Consider the following 22,419-nt stretch of genomic DNA (forward strand, 5'->3'; position numbering starts at 1 on the left):
ACACTCCCTCTCTGGCAGTAAACTCCTGCCACTGTTTTTGTGCGAATATGGCATCTCTGGGTTTTGCAGGTACCTCCCCCAATAAGGTTTGCATCTTATCCATGAATAACACATCACCCCCTGTTACAGAGGTGCCTGTGAAACCTAGTGTCTTGCTACCTGTGGTGTGCTCTCTAAACATATTGTGTGCTGTCAGTTGCTGCTTAACTACCATAGGCTCTTGCCCTCCCACTGGAGTAGAACTCTCTGTACTCCTCCCCCCTGTGCCTGCAGTCTGTGTCAGTCTCTGTCCCCTAGCCTGTGCAGTCTGTTTATAGGTCACAGCTGAGGTTACTGGGGTCTCTGTCACCCACAATCTTTCACACTCACTCTGGGGGTCCCTCAAAGAGTATCCTGTACCCTCCTCCCCCACACACTCTGAAATCTGTGGCTTTGCTGCTTCTGTCATAGAGTGGGCTAGTTTGCCCCCCTGCTCTCTCTCACAGTCAGTCTGCCACTTTGCATAATCACACAGAATCTTGGATCCTTTTGACACTGGTGCAGACAAGCACACATCTTCCTTCTGCCATTTATCCCAACTATTGTGTCTTTTCACAGGGTACGGAATTGTCCCTGGCAGAGACTGGCACACATCATCCAGCGGCCCAGTCACCCAGTCATTCTCTCCCCCGTCAATCTCACCTCCTTCCATAGAATCCACTGATTCAATCACAGGCAGACACGCACCCCTCATCTGCCTTCTCTCACAAACAGCTTCTCCCTGTACAGGTAAACTCAGTTCAGGCACAGACAGACCCACACAGTCTATCTGCCTTTCTCCCCCATCAGTCTCACCCTGTACAGCTAATGGTAATTCTGCCGATACTGCTGGTTTAAGTACAGGAAGACACACACCGTCTGTCTGTCGTTCTCCTCGTACAGCTTCACCTCTCAGCACAGACACCCCCAGTTCAGGCACAGCCCTGCGCACACATGCACTCTGTCCTCCCTCCTGGTCATAATGTCTCTGAGCATTTTTACACACAGCCCTTTCCACATAAGGGTCTGCAACTAATGTCACTAGGTCACATGTAGCATTGTCAGGCACATAAAGAGATAACAATCTACCCAAATCAGTACCCAGTAAAACATCATTAGGGATATTTTCAGATACCCCCACATTTCTTAAACCTCTCCCCACTCCCCAATCAAGATATACACGTGCCATAGGCACTGCAAGTTTCATTCCCCCAATCCCTTTAACTGCTAGAGTCTTTCCAGGGATAATGTTCTCAGAGTTCACTAGCTTTGGATGCACCATAGTCACTTCTGCACCTGTGTCCCTTAGCCCTAGGGTTACCTTATCTCCAACAGTCACAGGTTGCAAGTTCTCATGGTTGTTTTCCTCTGGACAGGTAACAAACAAAACAGATGCTGGTACTTCTGAGGGATTACTCCCTCCAGCTGATTGCCCCAAGTTAATCCTCTCTGGGCAAGAGGAGCTGATGTGGCCCACTTTGTTGCAAACAAAACATCTGCGGGTATCTCCCTGCCCAGATGCAGCACTCGCCCCTCCTTTCCCAGAGGGAGCAGACACACTGGATAAAGGCACAGCAGGTTTTGTGAAGGGGGGTCGTGCAGCAGCTCCTTTACAGGTGGATCCCCCTTTAGAAAAGGATTTCCTCCCATTCTCTGGAGACCTGTTAGCTGTGTAAAAATCAGCCAGCTCACCAGCTTCCAATGCTGTTATGGGCTTCCGATCTAAAACCCATTCTTGAACTCCGGCTGGGCACAGCTGCATAAACTGCTCCTTCACAATCAAATCTTCCAGCTCCTCCATAGTGGCAACTTTTAATCCTCTGACCCACTGTTTAAAGGCTGTCCTCAAGTTCCCAACAGCTGTAATATAGCTCTCTGACAAACCTTTCTGCAGAGAACGGAATTTCTTTCAGTAAACTTCAGGAGTAAGATTGTATCTCCTCTGCAGTGCAGCTTTAATGGAATCATAGTCCTGATCAAACTCTGGGGGTAGTTCAGCAAACGCCTCCAGTGCAGGACCTTTCAGGCCAGGGGTAAGATATTTGGCCCACTGCTCCCTTGGCAACTGGAACTGTCTGCAAACTTTCTCAAAGCTACGCAGGAATACATCCACATCTCCATCTTTCTCCAGGGTGGGAAAATTCTCTGCACGCACTCTGGGAGCAGGGGGGTCTCTAGGTTCACTAACAACAGGTAAGACCATCCCTCTCTCCAACCGTGCAAGCTGTAGCTGATACTCTCGCACCACTTGTCGTTCAGCAGCCTGTCTTTCAGCTGCCAGAGCCTCTCTCTCAGCTGCCAGAGACGCCCGTCGTTTAGCAGCCTGTCTCTCAGCAGCCAGAGTAGCCTGTCGTTCAGCAGCCTGTCTTTCATAAAACTTTGTAATCAGTTCCATGCGCAAACTTGCATCCACTGAGCCCATATGTTTAAGAACAGTTTGCAAATAACAGTCCAATGGATCCCCAGATCCTGATGAATCACCGCCCACAGCTGCAGACATCTCTCCTGAGACTTCAACTGGTGTGATTTGGCTGTTATCATATTCAACAAGAGCTTGTATTAGTAAATCTTTGTTCTTTGAACGTATTGGAATATCCCGCTCCTGGCATAGGAGTATAAGGGCCTCTCTAGATCGCTGCTCGTATGCCTCCATAGCAAAAATAAAATAGAAAAGAAAAACAGAGAATAGGGAAGGGGACTGTTTGCAATGTGTGACTATATAATGCACTCAGTTTTAGCCTTTGGAAATTGTAAGAAACAATTTCTTTTAGTACCGGGATTTTCACACTAGCAAATCCACAAGCACTAAAATCTAATAATAAAAAAATGATCTACACCGCTGCCCACCAATTTGTGACGAACCAAGGTTATCCAACCCTGCGCCAGTCACTTATTTGGCACAGAAAGGGTTTTCAGCCCCCTTTTCTGTCACCAACAGGTCACAATCTAGCCACACCAGGCAAGCTTGTGATTCAGTTTAGTGGGTGCAAGAGTTAATTCGCACTCCCTTAATCTGTACTAGACGTAAGAGAAATGCCCTAAACTCCCTTTGTAATGCCACCCACACTAAACCAACAATCCTATAGCTCAAATACTGCCACCACTTAAAATTTATTAAAGGGGAAATCCTAAGAAAAAACCCAGACTTTACACATTAACTCTAGAAATACAATTTAGCAGAAAATAACCTAAATTATACAGTTCTAATATTCCAGTCTCCTTCAGTAACATGGTTCAATTATTAGACAAAGGCAAAACTTAATAAAGGAATTATTTATTATGCCAAAAATATTATGCACAATGCATTATTAATAAAAAGTTGTTACAAATAAAATTACACACGCAAACAGTGTTTTAAAATAAAAAGGAGAAAAACAGAATTGAATACTTTACTAGATTTAAGATCTGCGCCAGGGGCTGGCATGAAAATGATGGCTCCTTACTTCTGTACAGCAGCTCCCCTTGTAAGAATGACAATCTTATTGTTAAGAAATAAGATTCTTAAAACTACTTTTCAGAGATCAGGTTGCTTAACCACACCCTCCTGGGCGGGCTAAGAAACCCCCCTGTCTTTATAACCTTCAATAGACTAATTTATTGCCTAAATTTATACAATCCATTATCATTACTGCTAGGTAAGAAATTTCTATATTTACATATTTAGAACCTTTTAGTTTTATTGGGAGAATCGGTTTGATATCAAATATGCCATAGGTTGTCATATTTACCTTCCTTTAGGTTATAACAGTTTTAACCCACATATGTACATAATATACCAATGTCCTGTCAGTGACCTGGTCAGTTTTTGTAATGAAGGGCCTGTTTTGCATCAGGCATTCTATTGACAGCTTAAGCCATAAACTTTATCCTGTGTATCTCTGTGACTAAGAGTTTCAGTGACTTTGACTCAGTGCATACACACTAACATTTGGTGGCTATTTAGAGGGTTCTGGCACTTCAAAGAAAATACAAACACAATTCTTCTTGAAAACAAATAACTGTTTTGAGTGCAAGCTACACAAAGTTAACTCCTTAGCAGCTGAATCCTGAGATATTTGTGACATGTTCCATGCACATACAGGTACAAATATGAAATTCCAACATCCAAACTTATTCTGAAATCCAACATTTTTTATTAATATTTAAAAAAACAACAAATATTACCTTTCTGATTACATTACTGTTTACATTTCTGATGTCACAATGTATACAAAGGTATTCAAAATGAAACTTTCTTTAGGTTACATGTATGAGCTGAATTATGACATGTAAATATTGTCTAATTACATAATATATTGTTATTTACACTTGGTTCCACCCCTTTCCAAACTGTCCCATTTTACAGATGCAAATATATCAAAATCCAAACTATTCCGAAATCCAAACATTTTCCGCTCCCAAGCAGTTTGGATAAAGAGTTTTCTTTAGTGTTGTTGAAATTAAACAAACTTGCACCTACCCTTTTTTCTTTTCTAGGTATATTCTAGGTACCCAGAATCAAAATAGCAAACTTGCTTAAAGGCATATTAAACACCTTGTGCTGTTGTGTATAATTTTGCTTATGATTTAGAATGTTTGCAGCATTTTAAAGAAAACGAGTTACAGAATATACTTTTTGGCCTCTGTGGGCAATGGGACAATTTTTACAAAAAAACAGGAGGTTTTGAATGTCCTTTTAATACATAAGCATGGATAAGTTTATGGAGGCTAACAGGAATGGTGCTAGGTATCTCAATTATTTTGCTTTGGGGGGAAAAAAAAGAAGCTATATAAATCCAGATTTTAATTATCTCACTAACAAATTAACTAATCTTTCTACAAGAGTACTTTTAAAGAGAAAGTTTATCCTAAAATGTTCTTACCTTTTAATTTGTTCCCTATGATTCATTTTACCTGCTGGAGTGTATTAAATTAATAGCTAATTTACCTTTGTTTTAGCATTTTAAATAGCTGATTTTGCCTGTGGTATCCCTACTAATACTAAAAGTTTCTATACTTAAGTATAGGCTATAAAGAAGCTGTGAAAACATAGCCTACAGAAGAAATTATACTTCCAGTGGGAGGTAGGCGAAATAAGTAATAAAATGTTAATTTCCAATTGTTCTATCTAAATTTTGGGATTTGGTATACAAACAGAGATAAGCATTTGTGTGTAGAGAAAGAGTTAACATAAGGACATCTGCAAGCTCCACCTATTTTGATGGTTTGTGGTGTCAAAGAACAAAAACAGCTATTTTATATACAAAATTATACCTAAAGAATCAATTCTCATACATTTGGTATAACAAGCCATGGGAAACACATTAAGGGGAAAATCATTTTACAGTATACTGCCATATAATATTTATATAGACTCTTTATTATCATGACAATAACTGAGTGATGAGCAATACCAGAATTTGTATTTATTTTTACAGTATACCATGAAGTTGATGCAGATGAACAACCTCTAATCTGTTATTGCAGTAATACTAAAATTGTAAAAATATGTTTTTTTTATTAAAAAGAATGGATCATTTCTTACTAACAACTACTAGTATTTAACTGTAGTTTCTGTATCATTCAGTGGTGTACAACTTCAACTGGGAAATGGCGTTAGCTATATAATATAATCATGCTTAAATCCTTGTACTGTCTTTCTAATGATGTGAATAAAATATTTTATGTTCCTAGGTATATGACAGGTTATTAATCACATCATGGGGACATGATCCAGGTGTGGTTCCTACCTCTAATGTTTTGGCAATGTTGAACGATGCCTTGACACACTCTTCTGTTCTAATTCAGGTATACTATATGCTGCCAATATTTAAGATATGAGGAAGACCAAATCAACCCTTTCAAATGTGTGCAGATAGAGAGGGAGGAGCAAAGGAATTTAAAAACACTCCCAGACACACACACATATACACGTGCACACATATATACACACGCACACATATACACATACACACATATACACGTGCACACATATATACACACGCACACATATACACATACAATACAGACGCACATATATACACACACACACATATATATATATCCACACACATATACACGTACATATATGCAAGCACACATATACAAATACGATAGACGCACACACACACACACACATATATATATATATATATATATATATATATATACATACATACATAAAATACACACACACAGACACATATACCCGCGCACACACATATACACACGCACACATATACAATACAGGCACACACACACACACATATATATATATATATATATATATATATATATATATACACACATGCATAAAATACATACATATACATACACACACACACACACATATATATATATATATATATATATATATATACACATGCATAAAATACATACATATATATACACATGCATAAAATACATACATATATATACACATGCATAAAATACATACATATACACACACACACACACACACACACACACACATATATACACATGCATAAAATACATACATATATGTACACATGCATAAAATACATACATATACACACACACACACACAAACACACACATATATATATATATATATATGCACACAGAAACACACACATATGCACACAGACACATGTATAGACACACAAATACAATACACACACACAAAAATGTGCACACACAAACACACACATACACTCACACACATACACACAAATACACATGCACACACATATGTATTCACACATAGATACAAACACATGCACATGTATACACATACACAAACACACACACACACTTTCTATGGGCTAAAAGTAATTAGTTGCATGCGTAACTTTTTTTTTTTTTTTGCAAATTAACTTGTACCTTGTCACTCCTGCCACCTAGAGGAAAATTAGTAAATTATCTGGATATAATCACCATAAACATTGGTAGATGCAGCAAGTAGATGAGGGGGTTAAAGGCGCGTTAAGCTGCTGGGCACAACTACAGTAGCACAATCTCACTTTTCACTGGTGCCTGCAGCTCTCTTTACAACTGGGTTCTATTTTACCCCCTTACAATTGCCTGTTGATGAAACTGTACATCTTCATACTCAGCATCTTGAAGCTTAGGTATTATTGCTCTTGGTGAAAGAAGCATTGCACAGTTTTATAGTATTCCTAAATGCATTTTTATATATATATAAAATGTACACGTGTGTGTGTGTGTGATAAACTGTGCATAAAAAAAGTGTAATCCTTTTGCTCTTATTTCGCGGATACTCAGTACAGCTATCAAGAGGCTGGCAACATCGCTCAGTATGATTATGTGGAGTTTCACCAGATGCCACATATTAGAGGTTAATAATAAGAGAACATTGTTTAAGAGAGCTGCTGGTGTAGGACAACATACATAAGCATTGTGACTAGTAATTGTGCTATTTTAGCTGTACCCAGCAGTTAACAATGCATACACAATTGCACAACTTAATTTATGATTTCTTTTTAATACTTTTCTTTTAAGGTAAAGATGTTTAAATTGATATTGAGACTAACCAGAAGTGCATGTTTGTAAACAACTCATCCCTAGGGACAGCTTGCTGAGTGGCTGAAAAGTACAGCTCCCCCTGGTGTATTTGTGGCACTCCCACCAGCCAGGAAAACATTTTGGGTTTTCTTTCATGTAATTAGCAAGAGTCCATGAGCTAGTGACGTATGGGATATACATTCCTACCAGGAGGGGCAAAGTTTCCCAAACCTCAAAATGCCTATAAATACACCCCTCACCACACCCACAATTCAGTTTTACAAACTTTGCCTCCTATGGAGGTGGTGAAGTAAGTTTGTGCTAGATTCTACGTTGATATGCGCTCCGCAGCAAGTTGGAGCCCGGTTTTCCTCTCAGCGTGCAGTGAATGTCAGAGGGATGTGAGGAGAGTATTGCCTATTTTGAATGCAGTGATCTCCTTCTACGGGGTCTATTTCATAGGTTCTCTGTTATCGGTCGTAGAGATTCATCTCTTACCTCCCTTTTCAGATCGACGATATACTCTTTTCTTTCATGTAATTAGCAAGAGTCCATGAGCTAGTGACGTATCGGATATACATTCCTACCGTTTCAGTACTGGTTTGGCTTTCTACAAACTTGTAGATGAGTGTCCTGGGGTAAGTAAATCTTATTATTCTGTGACACTCTAAGCTATGGTTGGGCACTTTGTTTATAAAGTTCTAAATATATGTATTCAAACATTTATTTGCCTTGACTCAGAATGTTCAACATTCCTTATTTTCAGACAGTCAGTTTCATATTTGGGATAATGCATTTGAATCAATCATTTTTTCTTACCTTAAAAAAATTTGACTCTTTTTTCCCTGTGGGCTGTTAGGCTCGCGGGGGCTGAAAATGCTTCATTTTATTTCGTCATTCTTGGCGCGGACTTTTTTGGCGCAAAAAATATTTTCTGTTTCCGGCGTCATACGTGTCGCCGGAAGTTGCGTCATTTTTGACGTCCTTTTGCGCCAAAAATGTCGGCGTTCCGGATGTGGCGTCATTTTTTGCGCCAAAAAGCATTTAGGCGCCAAATAATGTGGGCGTCTTATTTGGCGCTAAAAAAATATGGGCGTCGCTTTTGTCTCCACATTATTTCAGTCTCATTTTTTCTTTGCTTCTGGTTACTAGAAGCTTGTTCACTGGCATTTTTTCCCATTCCTGAAACTGTCATTTAAGGAATTTGATCAATTTTGCTTTATATGTTGTTTTTTCTCTTACATATTGCAAGATGTCTCACGTTGCATCTGAGTCAGAAGATACTTCAGGAAAATCGCTGTCTAGTGCTGGAACTACCAAAGCTAAGTGTATCTGCTGTAAATTTTTGGTAGCTATTCCTCCGGCTGTTGTTTGTATTAATTGTCATGACAAACTTGTTAATGCAGATAATATTTCCTTTAGTAATGTACCATTGCCTGTTGCAGTTCCTTCAACATCTAAGGTGCAGAATGTTCCTGATAACATAAGAGATTTTGTTTCTGAAGCCATCAAGAAGGCTATGTCTGTTATTTCTCCTTCTAGTAAACATAAAAAATCTTTTAAAACTTCTCTCTCTACAGATGAATTTTTAAATGAACATCATCATTTTGATTCTGATGACTCTTCTGGTTCAGAGGATTCTGTCTCAGAGATTGATGCTGATAAATCTTCATATTTATTTAAAATGGAATTTATTCGTTCTTTACTTAAAGAAGTACTAATTGCTTTAGAAATAGAGGATTCTGGTCCTCTTGATACTAATTCTAAACGTTTAGATAAGGTATTTAAATCTCCTGTGGTTATTCCAGAAGTTTTTCCTGTTCCTAATGCTATTTCTGAAGTAATTTCCAGAGAATGGGATAAATTGGGTAATTCATTTACTCCTTCTAAACGTTTTAAGCAATTATATCCTGTGCCGTCTGACAGATTAGAATTTTGGGACAAAATCCCTAGAGTTGATGGGGCTATTTCTACCCTAGCTAAACGTACTACTATTCCTACGTCAGATGGTACTTCGTTTAAGGATCCTTTAGATAGGAAAATTGAATCCTTTCTAAGAAAAGCTTATCTGTGTTCAGGTAATCTTCTTAGACCTGCTATATCATTGGCTGATGTTGCTGCAGCTTCAACTTTTTGGTTGGAAACTTTAGCGCAACAAGTAACAGATCATGATTCTCATAATATTATTATTCTTCTTCAGCATGCTAATAATTTTATCTGTGATGCCATTTTTGATATTATCAGAGTTGATGTCAGGTTTATGTCTCTAGCTATTTTAGCTAGAAGAGCTTTATGGCTTAAGACTTGGAATGCTGATATGGCTTCTAAATCAACTCTACTTTCCATTTCTTTCCAGGGTAACAAATTATTTGGTTCTCAGTTGGATTCTATTATCTCAACTGTTACTGGTGGGAAAGGAACTTTTTTACCACAGGATAAAAAATCTAAGGGTAAAAACAGGGCTAATAATCGTTTTCGTTCCTTTCGTTTCAACAAAGAACAAAAGCCTGTTCCTTCATCCTCAGGAGCAGTTTCAGTTTGGAAACCATCTCCAGTCTGGAATAAATCCAAGCCTTCTAGAAAGGCAAAGCCTGCTTCTAAGTCCACATGAAGGTGCGGCCCTCATTCCAGCTCAGCTGGTAGGGGGCAGGTTACGTTTTTTCAAAGAAATTTGGATCAATTCTGTTCACAATCTTTGGATTCAGAACATTGTTTCAGAAGGGTACAGAATTGGTTTCAAGATGAGACCTCCTGCAAAGAGATTTTTTCTTTCCCGTGTCCCAGTAAATCCAGTGAAAGCTCAAGCATTTCTGAATTGTGTTTCAGATCTAGAGTTGGCTGGAGTAATTATGCCAGTTCCAGTTTCGGAACAGGGGATGGGGTTTTATTCAAATCTCTTCATTGTACCAAAGAAGGAGAATTCCTTCAGACCAGTTCTGGATCTAAAAATATTGAATCGTTATGTAAGGATACCAACGTTCAAAATGGTAACTGTAAGGACTATCTTGCCTTTTGTTCAGCAAGGGCATTATATGTCCACAATAGATTTACAGGATGCATATCTGCATATTCCGATTCATCCAGATTATTATCAGTTCCTGAGATTCTCTTTTCTGGACAAGCATTACCAGTTTGTGGCTCTGCCGTTTGGCCTAGCTACAGCTCCAAGAATTTTTACAAAGGTTCTCGGTGCCCTTCTGTCTGTAATCAGAGAACAGGGTATTGTGGTATTTCCTTATTTGGACGATATCTTGGTACTTGCTCAGTCTTTACATTTAGCAGAATCTCATACGAATCGACTTGTGTTGTTTCTTCAAGATCATGGTTGGAGGATCAATTTACGAAAAAGTTCATTGATTCCTCAGACAAGGGTAACCTTTCTGGGTTTCCAGATAGATTCAGTGTCCATGACTCTGTCTTTAACAGACAAGAGACGTCTAAAATTGATTTCAGCTTGTCGAAACCTTCAGTCACAATCATTCCCTTCGGTAGCCTTATGCATGGAAATTCTAGGTCTTATGACTGCTGCATCGGACGCGATCCCCTTTGCTCGTTTTCACTTGCGACCTCTTCAGCTCTGTATGCTGAATCAATGGTGCAAGGATTACACAAAGATATCTCAATTAATATCTTTAAAACCGATTGTACTACACTCTCTAACGTGGTGGACAGATCACCATCGTTTAATTCAGGGGGCTTCTTTTGTGCTTCCGACCTGGACTGTAATTTCAACAGATGCAAGTCTCACAGGTTGGGGAGCTGTGTGGGGATCTCTGACGGCACAAGGAGTTTGGGAATCTCAGGAGGTGAGATTACCGATCAATATTTTGGAACTCCGTGCAATTTTCAGAGCTCTTCAGTTTTGGCCTCTTCTGAAGAGAGAATCGTTCATTTGTTTTCAGACAGACAATGTCACAACTGTGGCATACATCAATCATCAAGGAGGGACTCACAGTCCTCTGGCTATGAAAGAAGTATCTCGAATTTTGGTTTGGGCGGAATCCAGCTCCTGTCTAATCTCTGCGGTTCATATCCCAGGTATAGACAATTGGGAAGCGGATTATCTCAGTCGCCAAACGTTGCATCCGGGCGAATGGTCTCTTCACCCAGAGGTATTTCTTCAGATTGTTCAAATGTGGGAACTTCCAGAGATAGATCTGATGGCGTCTCATCTAAACAAGAAACTTCCCAGGTATCTGTCCAGATCCCGGGATCCTCAGGCGGAGGCAGTGGATGCATTATCACTTCCTTGGAAGTATCATCCTGCCTATATCTTTCCGCCTCTAGTTCTTCTTCCAAGAGTAGTCTCCAAGATTCTGAAGGAATGCTCGTTTGTTCTGCTGGTAGCTCCGGCATGGCCTCACAGGTTTTGGTATGCGGATCTTGTCCGGATGGCCTCTTGCCAACCGTGGACTCTTCCGTTAAGACCAGACCTTCTGTCGCAAGGTCCTTTTTTTCCATCAGGATATGAAATCCTTAAATTTAAAGGTATGGAGATTGAACGCTTGATTCTTGGTCAAAGAGGTTTCTCTGACTCTGTGATTAATACTATGTTACAGGCTCGTAAATCTGTATCTAGAGAGATATATTATAGAGTCTGGAAGACTTATATTTCTTGGTGTCTTTCTCATCATTTTTCTTGGCATTCTTTTAGAATACCGAGAATTTTACAGTTTCTTCAGGATGGTTTAGATAAGGGTTTGTCCGCAAGTTCCTTGAAAGGACAAATCTCTGCTCTTTCTGTTCTTTTTCACAGAAAGATTGCTATTCTTCCTGATATTCATTGTTTTGTACAAGCTTTGGTTCGTATAAAACCTGTCATTAAGTCAATTTCTCCTCCTTGGAGTTTGAATTTGGTTCTGGGGGCTCTTCAAGCTCCTCCGTTTGAACCTATGCATTCATTGGACATTAAATTACTTTCTTGGAAAGTTTTGTTCCTTTTGGCAATCTCTTCTGTCAGAAGAGTTTCTGAATTATCTGCTCTTTCTTGTGAGTCTCCTTTTCTGATTTTTCATCAGGATAAGGCGGTGTTGCGAACTTCTTTTGAATTTTTACCTAAAGTTGTGAATTCCAACAACATTAGTAGAGAAATTTTGGTTCCTTCATTATGTCCTAATCCTAAGAATTCTAAGGAGAAATCGTTGCATTCTTTGGATGTTGTTAGAGCTTTGAAATATTATGTTGAAGCTACTAAATCTTTCCGAAAGACTTCTAGTTTATTTGTTATCTTTTCCGGTTCTAGAAAAGGCCAGAAAGCTTCTGCCATTTCTTTGGCATCTTGGTTGAAATCTTTAATTCATCTTGCCTATGTTGAGTCGGGTAAAACTCCGCCTCAGAGGATTACAGCTCATTTTACTAGGTCAGTTTCTACTTCCTGGGCGTTTAGGAATGAAGCTTCGATTGATCAGATTTGCAAAGCAGCAACTTGGTCCTCTTTGCATACTTTTACTAAATTCTACCATTTTGATGTATTTTCTTCTTCTGAAGCAGTTTTTGGTAGAAAAGTACTTCAGGCAGCGGTTTCAGTTTGAATCTTCTGCTTATGTTTTTCGTTAAACTTTATTTTGGGTGTGGATTATTTTCAGCAGGAATTGGCTGTCTTTATTTTATCCCTCCCTCTCTAGTGACTCTTGCGTGGAAAGATCCACATCTTGGGTAATCATTATCCCATACGTCACTAGCTCATGGACTCTTGCTAATTACATGAAAGAAAACATAATTTATGTAAGAACTTACCTGATAAATTCATTTCTTTCATATTAGCAAGAGTCCATGAGGCCCGTCCTTTTTTTGTGGTGGTTATGATTTTTGTATAAAGCACAATTATTCCAATTCCTTATTTTATATGCTTTCGCACTTTTTTATCACCCCACTTCTTGTCTATTCGTTAAACTGAATTGTGGGTGTGGTGAGGGGTGTATTTATAGGCATTTTGAGGTTTGGGAAACTTTGCCCCTCCTGGTAGGAATGTATATTCCATACGTCACTAGCTCATGGACTCTTGCTAATATGAAAGAAATGAATTTATCAGGTAAGTTCTTACATAAATTATGTTTTTTTCAGTACAGGAACATTAAAGGACAAGTAAATTAAAATCCCATAATCAACACGTGCATAATAAAGTATGTAATATCACTTATTCTGAATTTTGAATGAGCAAATATTTTTCAAAATTTTCTTCAATTTGCCAGCTGTATCATGTGACAGCCATGAGCGAATCACAAACTCCCATATAAATACACTGTGGTCTCCTGTGCATGCTCAGTAGAAGCAGAAAAGTGTGCATATCAATTCTGGACAGATTTGATAATAAAAGTAAATTGGAAAGTTTTTGTTTGTTTTTTTTAAACTGCATTCTTTCTCTTAATCATGAAAGTTTAATTTTGACTTTAATGTCCCTTTTGAGTTTTTAATAAAAAAAAAAAGGCCCCTTGTGGCGATAAAATGAAATGTTCTAATTCATTAGAGCATGTTATTTTATTACTATTATATAATTTTAACCCCTGCAAAGATAAAGTACCAGTCGGTACCCACACTGCTGACCCAGAGTGAAACCTGCCTCTGATCCAATAAGCAGGGTACAACCAAACTGTTTAACTAGCGCTGCTAATTGGATCGACGGCAGTTTCCCTCTTAATATGAGGAGAGTCCACGGCTTCATTCATTACTTGTGGGAAATACAGAACCTGGCCACCAGGAGGAGGCAAAGACACCCCAACCAAAGGCTTAAATACCTCCCCCACTCCCCTCATCCCCCAGTCACTCTTTGACTTTTATCACAGGAGGATGGCAGAGAAGTGTCGGAAGATTCGGAGTAGTCTCTTATGGAGGGTAGTACTCTTCGGAATGAGACTGGAGTTTTAAGTAGTCTTGTCAGCCTCTCAGTGAGAGCGTTGATGAATGTTAGGGTCTGGAGATGCAGGGAGAGTTTTTCTGCGAAACCATCCAGACTCGTATTAACAGCTCCTTAAGCAATCAGTGTTGACGAGTTTCACTGCCTGCTTTCTACCACTCAAGTCCATATTAGGAGCGAAGCTACAACACTGTCAAACTTGAGAGGCAGTGTTCTTGTTCCACGGCATAGATTCTGGTAAGATCATTTCATTTTTTTATACATAACGCAAGAAGACAGGGTCACAGTGTGGCTCCTTTTATCTGTATAGAAACAAATGTTAATATCTCCGGAAGGAGATTGAACAGGGGGGATTTATACATGATTGCTTTATTGTGTTTTTTGCTGCGACATGTGTGAGATGTGGCTCTGGCAATGTGTGAACATTCAGGTTTTTCTTTCATTTTGATTAACTGCGCAACCTTTTTAGTTTGGCGCGCTTTTTCTCGGCTGCAGGGACGGTCCTGCATGGCACTCCACTTGACCGGGTGTGGCCTCATTCTCTTCCTTTTCCTAACCATCGGTTGCAGGAGACAAAAGCGGTTTCTCTGTGGACCTGGGTCATAGGAGGTGGTGAGTATTGGATTATATAAAGGTGCCATTTATTTTTTTCTATAGTCCATATTAAAGGCACAAGCTATGGAGGACTCTGATGCTTTAGAGAGTACTCCCTCTTTGCCTAAATCTAATGCCTTTGTTTATTATAAGGAGGCTATGGTATATCCGCCTGCTCAACTATGTTCCACATGCCTTGATAAAATAGTGATATCTAAAAAGAACAAGATGTTTAGTACCACTGAGCTGTCCACCTCTGAGGGGTCTCCGTCCCACAAGGTGCGTTCCCTACAATCATCTCCGATTACACATACAGCTCTCCAGTGCACTACTAATCCTCCTGCGGGAGGGGCCCTATGGCCGCCAGATTTTGCTGATCAGTTGCAAACGGCGATGCCTGCGGCCTTCAGTGCTTTACCTCACCCTGCTAAGCACAAGCGTAAGCTTAAATATTGCTATCCTTCCCAGGGGTCATCTACTCCGCTAGATGTATCTGATGGAGAAGACTCCGATACTTCGAAGGACTCTCTCTCTGGGTCGGAATCTGCGGGCTCTAAACCTCCTGCTCCGGAGGAACCAGACTTTAGGTTTAGGATGGAGCACTTACGCTTTTTTGTTAAGAGGTGTTGGCTACTCTAGAGGTTCCAGAACCGAAGTTACCTGAGGAACCTTCTATTGCTAAGCTTGATAACGTTTATGAGGACAGGGTGGTGCCCCAGACTTTCCCGGTTCCGTAAAGATGGCAAATATTATAAAGAATGAATGGGAGAGACTTGGTTCATATTTCTCCCCTTCTTCTTCGTTTATGAAATTGTTCCTGGTTCCTGACTCTCAGCTAGAATTGTGGGGATCTGTCCCTAAGGTGGATGGAGCTATCTCCACGCTCGCTTAGCGCACCACTATCCCACTCGAAGATAGTTCTTAGTTTAAGGAACCCATGGATAAAAAAATTATAGACCCTGTTAAGAACGATGTTTCAACACATTGGGTTCGTATTTCAGCCTGCAGCGGCGGTCGCTGCGGTGGCGGGAGCCACTACCTATTGGTGTGACTCTCTGTCCGATATGATTGAGGTGGAGACCCCTCTCGATGAGATACAGGAAAGAATTAAAGGATTTCAAAACCTTCGTATTTTAAATATCATCACATACCTATTTGTTCTCTACAACAAAGTTTCTGAAGGTTAGAAAAATTAATTTTTATTTTCGGCGATGACGTCATATCGGCCAAGCCTCAAATATGGAAGGTGCATGATCCAACAATGGTAGCGATAGTATTTACGATTAGTGCATCTCATTAACTTGGGATGTTTTCAAAATGCGCATTCGCGTATCTATTAGTCCACCCGCGCATGCGCATATTTGTTCACTGACTCCACATTTACCTATACAATGGTATGGGAATTACGCAAGCTACATAGGATATCCTGTGTGCACTGAATAGAGCTTGTATATGGTTTCACTGCTCCCCATCTCTAAGCCAGATTTATTTTCTTTCAGTGATGTATGGTATGAGGAGAAATTAAAATTGCGCATGAGCATAGCGGCGAAAATCAGCCATGTTGATAACCTGGGTTATCGCTCTTGATTGTAAGATGCAAAATTATTGCCAGTGGTGGGTTTGGAATTCAATAAATTTTTGGAAGGCAATTTCTCCTAAAAGGTAAAACTAAGAAGCGCAATACTGATTACAAAAAGATCGAAAATATATTGATATGGCTATTGCAGGTCACTTTTTTTTCTGTGTTTAGTGTCCCTTTAAGGCCCTGAGAGTAGCTAATTCGTTTATCTGTGATGAAAATATGCAGATTATCCACTTGAATGCCAAGACATCAGGCCTCTCTGTTCTGGCCCAGATGGCTCTGTGGTTGAAGTCGTGGTCTGCTGACATAGCGTCCAAATCTAGATGACTTTCCCTTCCATTTAAGGGAAAGGTTCTTTTCGGTCCAGGCCTGGACTCTATCATATCCACAGTCATGGGGGGCAGAGGTGCCTTTCTACAGCAGGATAAGAAGAATAAGCCTAAGGGTCCTAATTTTCACCCCTTTCGTTCGGACAAATCCCAACAAAGCCCGAGCAGTCCAAGGGATTTTGGAGACCATCTCAGTCTTGGAATAAAGCCAAGCAGAGCAAGAAGCCTGCCGAGACAAAGTCGGCATGAAGGGGCGACCTTCGATATGTCTCTGGCTCTCATAGGGGGCAGACTATCTCTTTTCGCGGAGGCTTGGATGAGAAACGTACAGGATCCTTGGGTTCTGGAGGTCATTGCCCAGGGCTACAGGATAGGTTTCAAATCTCACCCTCCCTAGGGGCAGATTCCCCTTGTCAAATCTATCGTCAAAACCAGAGAAACAAGATGCTTTTCTAGAGTGCGTGAGGGATCTCTCCTCTCTAGGAGTAATTGTACCAGTGCCTCTAGCAGAAAGAGGTCTAGGGTACTATTCAAATCTTTTCGTGGTCCCAAAGGAGGAGGACACATTTTGTCCGATTCTAGACTTAAAATGCTTAAACAAGTTTCTGTCGGTCCCATCGTTCAAAATGGAAACAATGAGGTCTATCCTGCCCTTAGTTCAAGAGGGGCAGTTCATGACTACGATAGACTTGAAGGACACCTACCTTTATGTGCCAATACACAAGGATCACTTCAAGTTTCTAAGATTTGCTTTTCTGGACCAGCACTTCCAGTTTGTAGCGCTCCCCTTCAGTCTGGATACTGCTCCAAGAGTCTTTTACGAAGGCTCTGGGGGCTTTGTTCGGGGTGGCGAGATCCAGAGGTATTGCAGTAGAGCCTTATCTGGGCGACATCATGTTCCAGGCTCCGTCCTGCCGGCTGGCAGAGGACCATTCGAGATCTCTTCTACTTCTTCTTAGATCTCATGATTGGAAGATAAACACAGTTTGAGAGTGGAGTTCCTGGGCATGATAATAGACTCCATGTCCATGAAGATATTCCTGACAGACCAGAGACAATGCAAAATTACCTCCAGCTGTCTTGCCCTTTAGACCTCCTCAAGGCCATCTGTGGCCCAGTGTATGGAGGTGAATTGGGCTCATTGTATCCAGCATAGATGTCATTCCATTTGCCAGGTTCCATCTCAGACCTCTTCAGTTGTGCATGCTGAGCTGAGGCAATGAAACGGCGATCACTAGGATCTATCCCAACAGATTTCTCTGGACAACCAGTCGAGGGGATCCCTCTCTTGGTGGCTCTGTCCAGATCGGCTATCCCAGGGGACATCCTTCCTGAGACCATCCTGGGAGATTGTGACTACGGACGCGAGCCTCTCAGGATGGGGAGCTGTTTGGGGTGCCAGTTAGGCACAGGGCAGGTGGAATAGGGAGGAGTCGCTTCTTCCGATCAACATCCTGGAACTTTGAGCGATCTTCAACGCTCTGAGGGCTTGACCCCTCCTGGGTTCATCCCAGTTAATCAGATTCCAGTCAGACAACTTTACCTCAGTGGCTTACATCAACCAACAGGGGAGAAAGAGAAGCTCCCTAGCCATGAGGGAAGTTTCTCAGATTCTGGAATGGGTGGAGACCCACAACTGTTCGCTGTCAGCGATACACATCGCAGGTGTGGACAACTGGGAAGCGGATTTTCTCAGCAGACAATAGTGTCATCCAGGGTAATGGTCTCTTCATCCCGAAGTGTTTGTGGAGATTTGCAACAGATGGGGGACACCCGAGATAGATCTCATGACGTCCAGACTCAACTTCAAGCTGCCCAGATAGGGTCGCGGTCCAGGGATCCCCAGGCAGAACTGATAGATGCCTTAGCAGTGCCTTGGGGGTTCAACCTAGTTTACATAATTCCACCGTTACCACTTCTACCTCGAGTAGTGGCCCTCATCAAGCAGGAGCAAGCATCAACTCTTCGGATTGCTCCGTCGTGGCCACGGTGGATTTTTGTGGATCTGATGGGAATGTCATTGTCTCTTCCATGGAGGTTGCCCTGTCGCAGAGATCTGCTGATACACAGGGCCCCTTTGTGCATCAAAATCTAGATTCTCTGAGGCTGACTGTGTGGAGATTGCTTAGTCTTAGCTAGGAGAGGGTTTTCTGAGAGTGTGATTGATACACTCATTCAAGCCAGGAAGCCGGTCACCCGACGCATCTATCATAAGGTGTGAAGGACCTACTTACTCTGGTGTGAGGCTCGTGGGTATCCCTGGCATAAGGTCAGGGTTTCCAGGATCCTTTTCTTCCTACAGGACAGTTTGGAGAAGGGACTTGCTGCCAGTTCCTTTAAAGGGACGGATTTCGGCTCCACAAGAAGCTCGCTGAGCTTCCTGATATACAGTTTTTTGTTCAGGCTCTATCCCGGATCAAGCCTGTATTTAGGCATTCTGCTTCTCCTTGGAGTTTGAATTTGGTTCTTAAGGTTTTGCAGACCGCTCCGTTTAAGCTTATGCATTCTCTTAACATTAAATTACTGTCTTGGAAGGTTCTTTTCCTACTGGCTATTGCTTTGGCACGCAGAGTCTCTGAGTTAGCGGCCTTGCCGTGTGAGCCTCCTCATCTAGTTTTCTTTCATGTAATTAGCAAGAGTCCATGAGCTAGTGACGTATGGGATATACATTCCTACCAGGAGGGGCAAAGTTTCCCAAACCTCAAAATGCCTATAAATACACCCCTCACCACACCCACAAATCAGTTTTACAAACTTTGCCTCCTATGGAGGTGGTGAAGTAAGTTTGTGCTAGATTCTACGTTGATATGCGCTCCGCAGCAGGTTGGAGCCCGGTTTTCCTCTCAGCGTGCAGTGAATGTCAGAGGGATGTGAGGAGAGTATTGCCTATTTGAATTCAATGATCTCCTTCTACGGGGTCTATTTCATAGGTTCTCTGTTATCGGTCGTAGAGATTCATCTCTTACCTCCCTTTTCAGATCGACGATATACTCTTATTTATATACCATTACCTCTGCTGATTTTCGTTTCAGTACTGGTTTGGCTTTCTACAACATGTAGATGAGTGTCCTGGGGTAAGTAAGTCTTATTTTCTGTGACACTCTAAGCTATGGTTGGGCACTTTTTTATAAAGTTCTAAATATATGTATTCAAACATTTATTTGCCTTGACTCAGGATGTTCAACATTCCTTATTTCAGACAGTCAGTTTCATATTTGGGATAATGCATATGAATAAATCAATTTTTTTCTTACCTTAAAATTTGACTTTTTCCCTGTGGGCTGTTAGGCTCGCGGGGGCTGAAAATGCTTCTTTTTATTGCGTCATTCTTGGCGCGGACTTTTTTGGCGCAAATTTTTTTTTCTGTTTCTGGCGTCATACGTGTCGCCGGAATTTGCATCATTTTTGACGTTCTTTTGCGCCAAAAGTGTCGGCGTTCCGGATATATGGGCGTCGCTATTGTCTCCACATTATTTAAGTCTCATTATTTATTGCTTTTGGTTGCTAGAAGCTTGTTCACTGGCATTTTTTCCCATTCCTGAAACTGTCATTTAAGGAATTTGATCAATTTTGCTTTATATGTTGTTTTTTCTATTACATATTGCAAGATGTCCCACGTTGAAACTGAGTCAGAAGATACTTCTGGAAAATCGCTGCCTGGTGCTGGAGCTACCAAAGCTAAGTGTATCTGCTGTAAACTTATGGTATCTGTTCCTCCAGCTGTTGTTTGTACTGTTTGTCATGACAAACTTGTTAATGCAGATAATATTTCCTTTAGTACTGTTACATTACCTGTTGCTGTTCCGTCAACATCTAATACTCAGAGTGTTCCTGATAACATAAGAGATTTTGTTTCTAAATCCATTAAGAAGGCTATGTCTGTTATTCCTCCTTCTAGTAAACGTAAAAAATCTTTTAAAACTTCTAATTTTTCAGATGAATTTTTAAATGAACATCATCATTCTGATTCTGATAATGGTTCTTCTGGTTCAGAGAATTCTGTCTCAGAGGTTGATGCTGATAAATCTTCATATTTATTTAAAATGGAATTTATTCGTTCTTTACTTAAAGAAGTCCTAATTGCATTAGAAATTGAGGATTCTGGTCCTCTTGATACTAAATCTAAACGTTTAGATAAGGTTTTTAAATCTCCTGTAGTTATTCCAGAAGTTTTTCCTGTCCCTAGTGCTATTTCTGAAGTAATTTCCAGGGAATGGAATAATTTGGGTAATTCATTTACTCCTTCTAAACGTTTTAAGCAATTATATCCTGTGCCATCTGACAGATTAGAGTTTTGGGACAAAATCCCTAAGGTTGATGGGGCTGTCTCTACTCTTGCTAAGCGTACTACTATTCCTACGGCAGATGGTACTTCCTTTAAGGATCCTTTAGATAGGAAAATTGAATCCTTTCTAAGAAAAGCTTACTTGTGTTCAGGTAATCTTCTTAGACCTGCTATATCTTTAGCGGATGTTGCTGCAGCTTCAACTTTTTGGTTAGAAGCTTTAGCGCAACAAGTAACAGATCATAATTCTCATAGCATTATTATTCTTCTTCAACATGCTAATAATTTTATTTGTGATGCCATCTTTAATATCATTAGAGTTGATGTCAGGTATATGTCTCTAGCTATTTTAGCTAGAAGAGCTTTATGGCTTAAAACTTGGAATGCTGATATGTCTTCTAAGTCTACTCTGCTTTACCTTTCTTTCCAGGGTATTAAATTGTTTGGTTCTCAGTTGGATTCTATTATCTCAACTGTTACTGGAGGGAAAGGAACTTTTTTACCACAGGATAAAAAATCTAAAGGTAAATTTAGGTCTAATAATCGTTTTCGTTCCTTTCGTCACAACAAGGAACAAAAACCTGATCCTTCATCCTCAGGAGCGGTATCAGTTTGGAAACCATCTCCAGTCTGGAATAAATCCAAGCCTTTTAGAAAATCAAAGCCAGCTCCTAAGTCCACATGAAGGTGCAGCCCTCATTCCAGCTCAGCTGGTAGGGGGCAGATTACGTTTTTTCAAAGAAATTTGGATCAATTCCGTTCACAATCTTTGGATTTAGAATATTGATTCGGAAGGGTACAGAATTGGTTTCAAGATAAGGCCTCCTGCAAAGAGATTTTTTCTTTCCCGTGTCCCAGTAAACCCACTGAAGGCTCAAGCATTTCTGAAATGTGTTTCAGATCTAGAGTTGGCTGGAGTAATTATGCCAGTTCCAGTTCTGGAACAGGGACTGGGGTTTTATTCAAATCTCTTCATTGTACCAAAGAAGGAGAATTCCTTCAGACCAGTTCTGGATCTAAAAATATTGAATCGTTATGTAAGGATACCAACATTCAAAATGGTAACTGTAAGGACTATCCTGCCTTTTGTTCAGCAAGGGCATTATATGTCTAGAATAGATTTACAGGATGCATATCTGCATATTCCGATTCATCCAGATCACTATCAGTTTCTGAGATTCTGTTTCCTAGACAAGCATTACCAGTTTGTGGCTCTGCCGTTTGGCCTAGCTACAGCTCCAAGAATTTTTACGAAGGTTCTCGGTGCCCTTCT

The 22,419-nt window shown here is 40.5% G+C and overlaps 1 protein-coding gene across 3 annotated transcripts in view; it reads left to right on the forward strand.

Annotated features, from left to right (window-relative positions):
* FAM91A1 (family with sequence similarity 91 member A1) overlaps positions 1-22,419 on the forward strand; it is a 454,979-nt gene that overhangs the window by 352,260 nt on the left and 80,300 nt on the right. For all 3 annotated transcript variants that reach the window (XM_053715335.1, XM_053715336.1, XM_053715337.1), the window contains one exon: positions 5,692-5,805. In XM_053715335.1, the coding sequence (XP_053571310.1) occupies positions 5,692-5,805 (114 nt within the window). The remainder of the gene's footprint in view (positions 1-5,691; positions 5,806-22,419) is intronic.

This window comes from Bombina bombina, chromosome 5 (genome assembly GCF_027579735.1).
Source record: "Bombina bombina isolate aBomBom1 chromosome 5, aBomBom1.pri, whole genome shotgun sequence".
Taxonomy (NCBI): domain Eukaryota; kingdom Metazoa; phylum Chordata; class Amphibia; order Anura; family Bombinatoridae; genus Bombina; species Bombina bombina.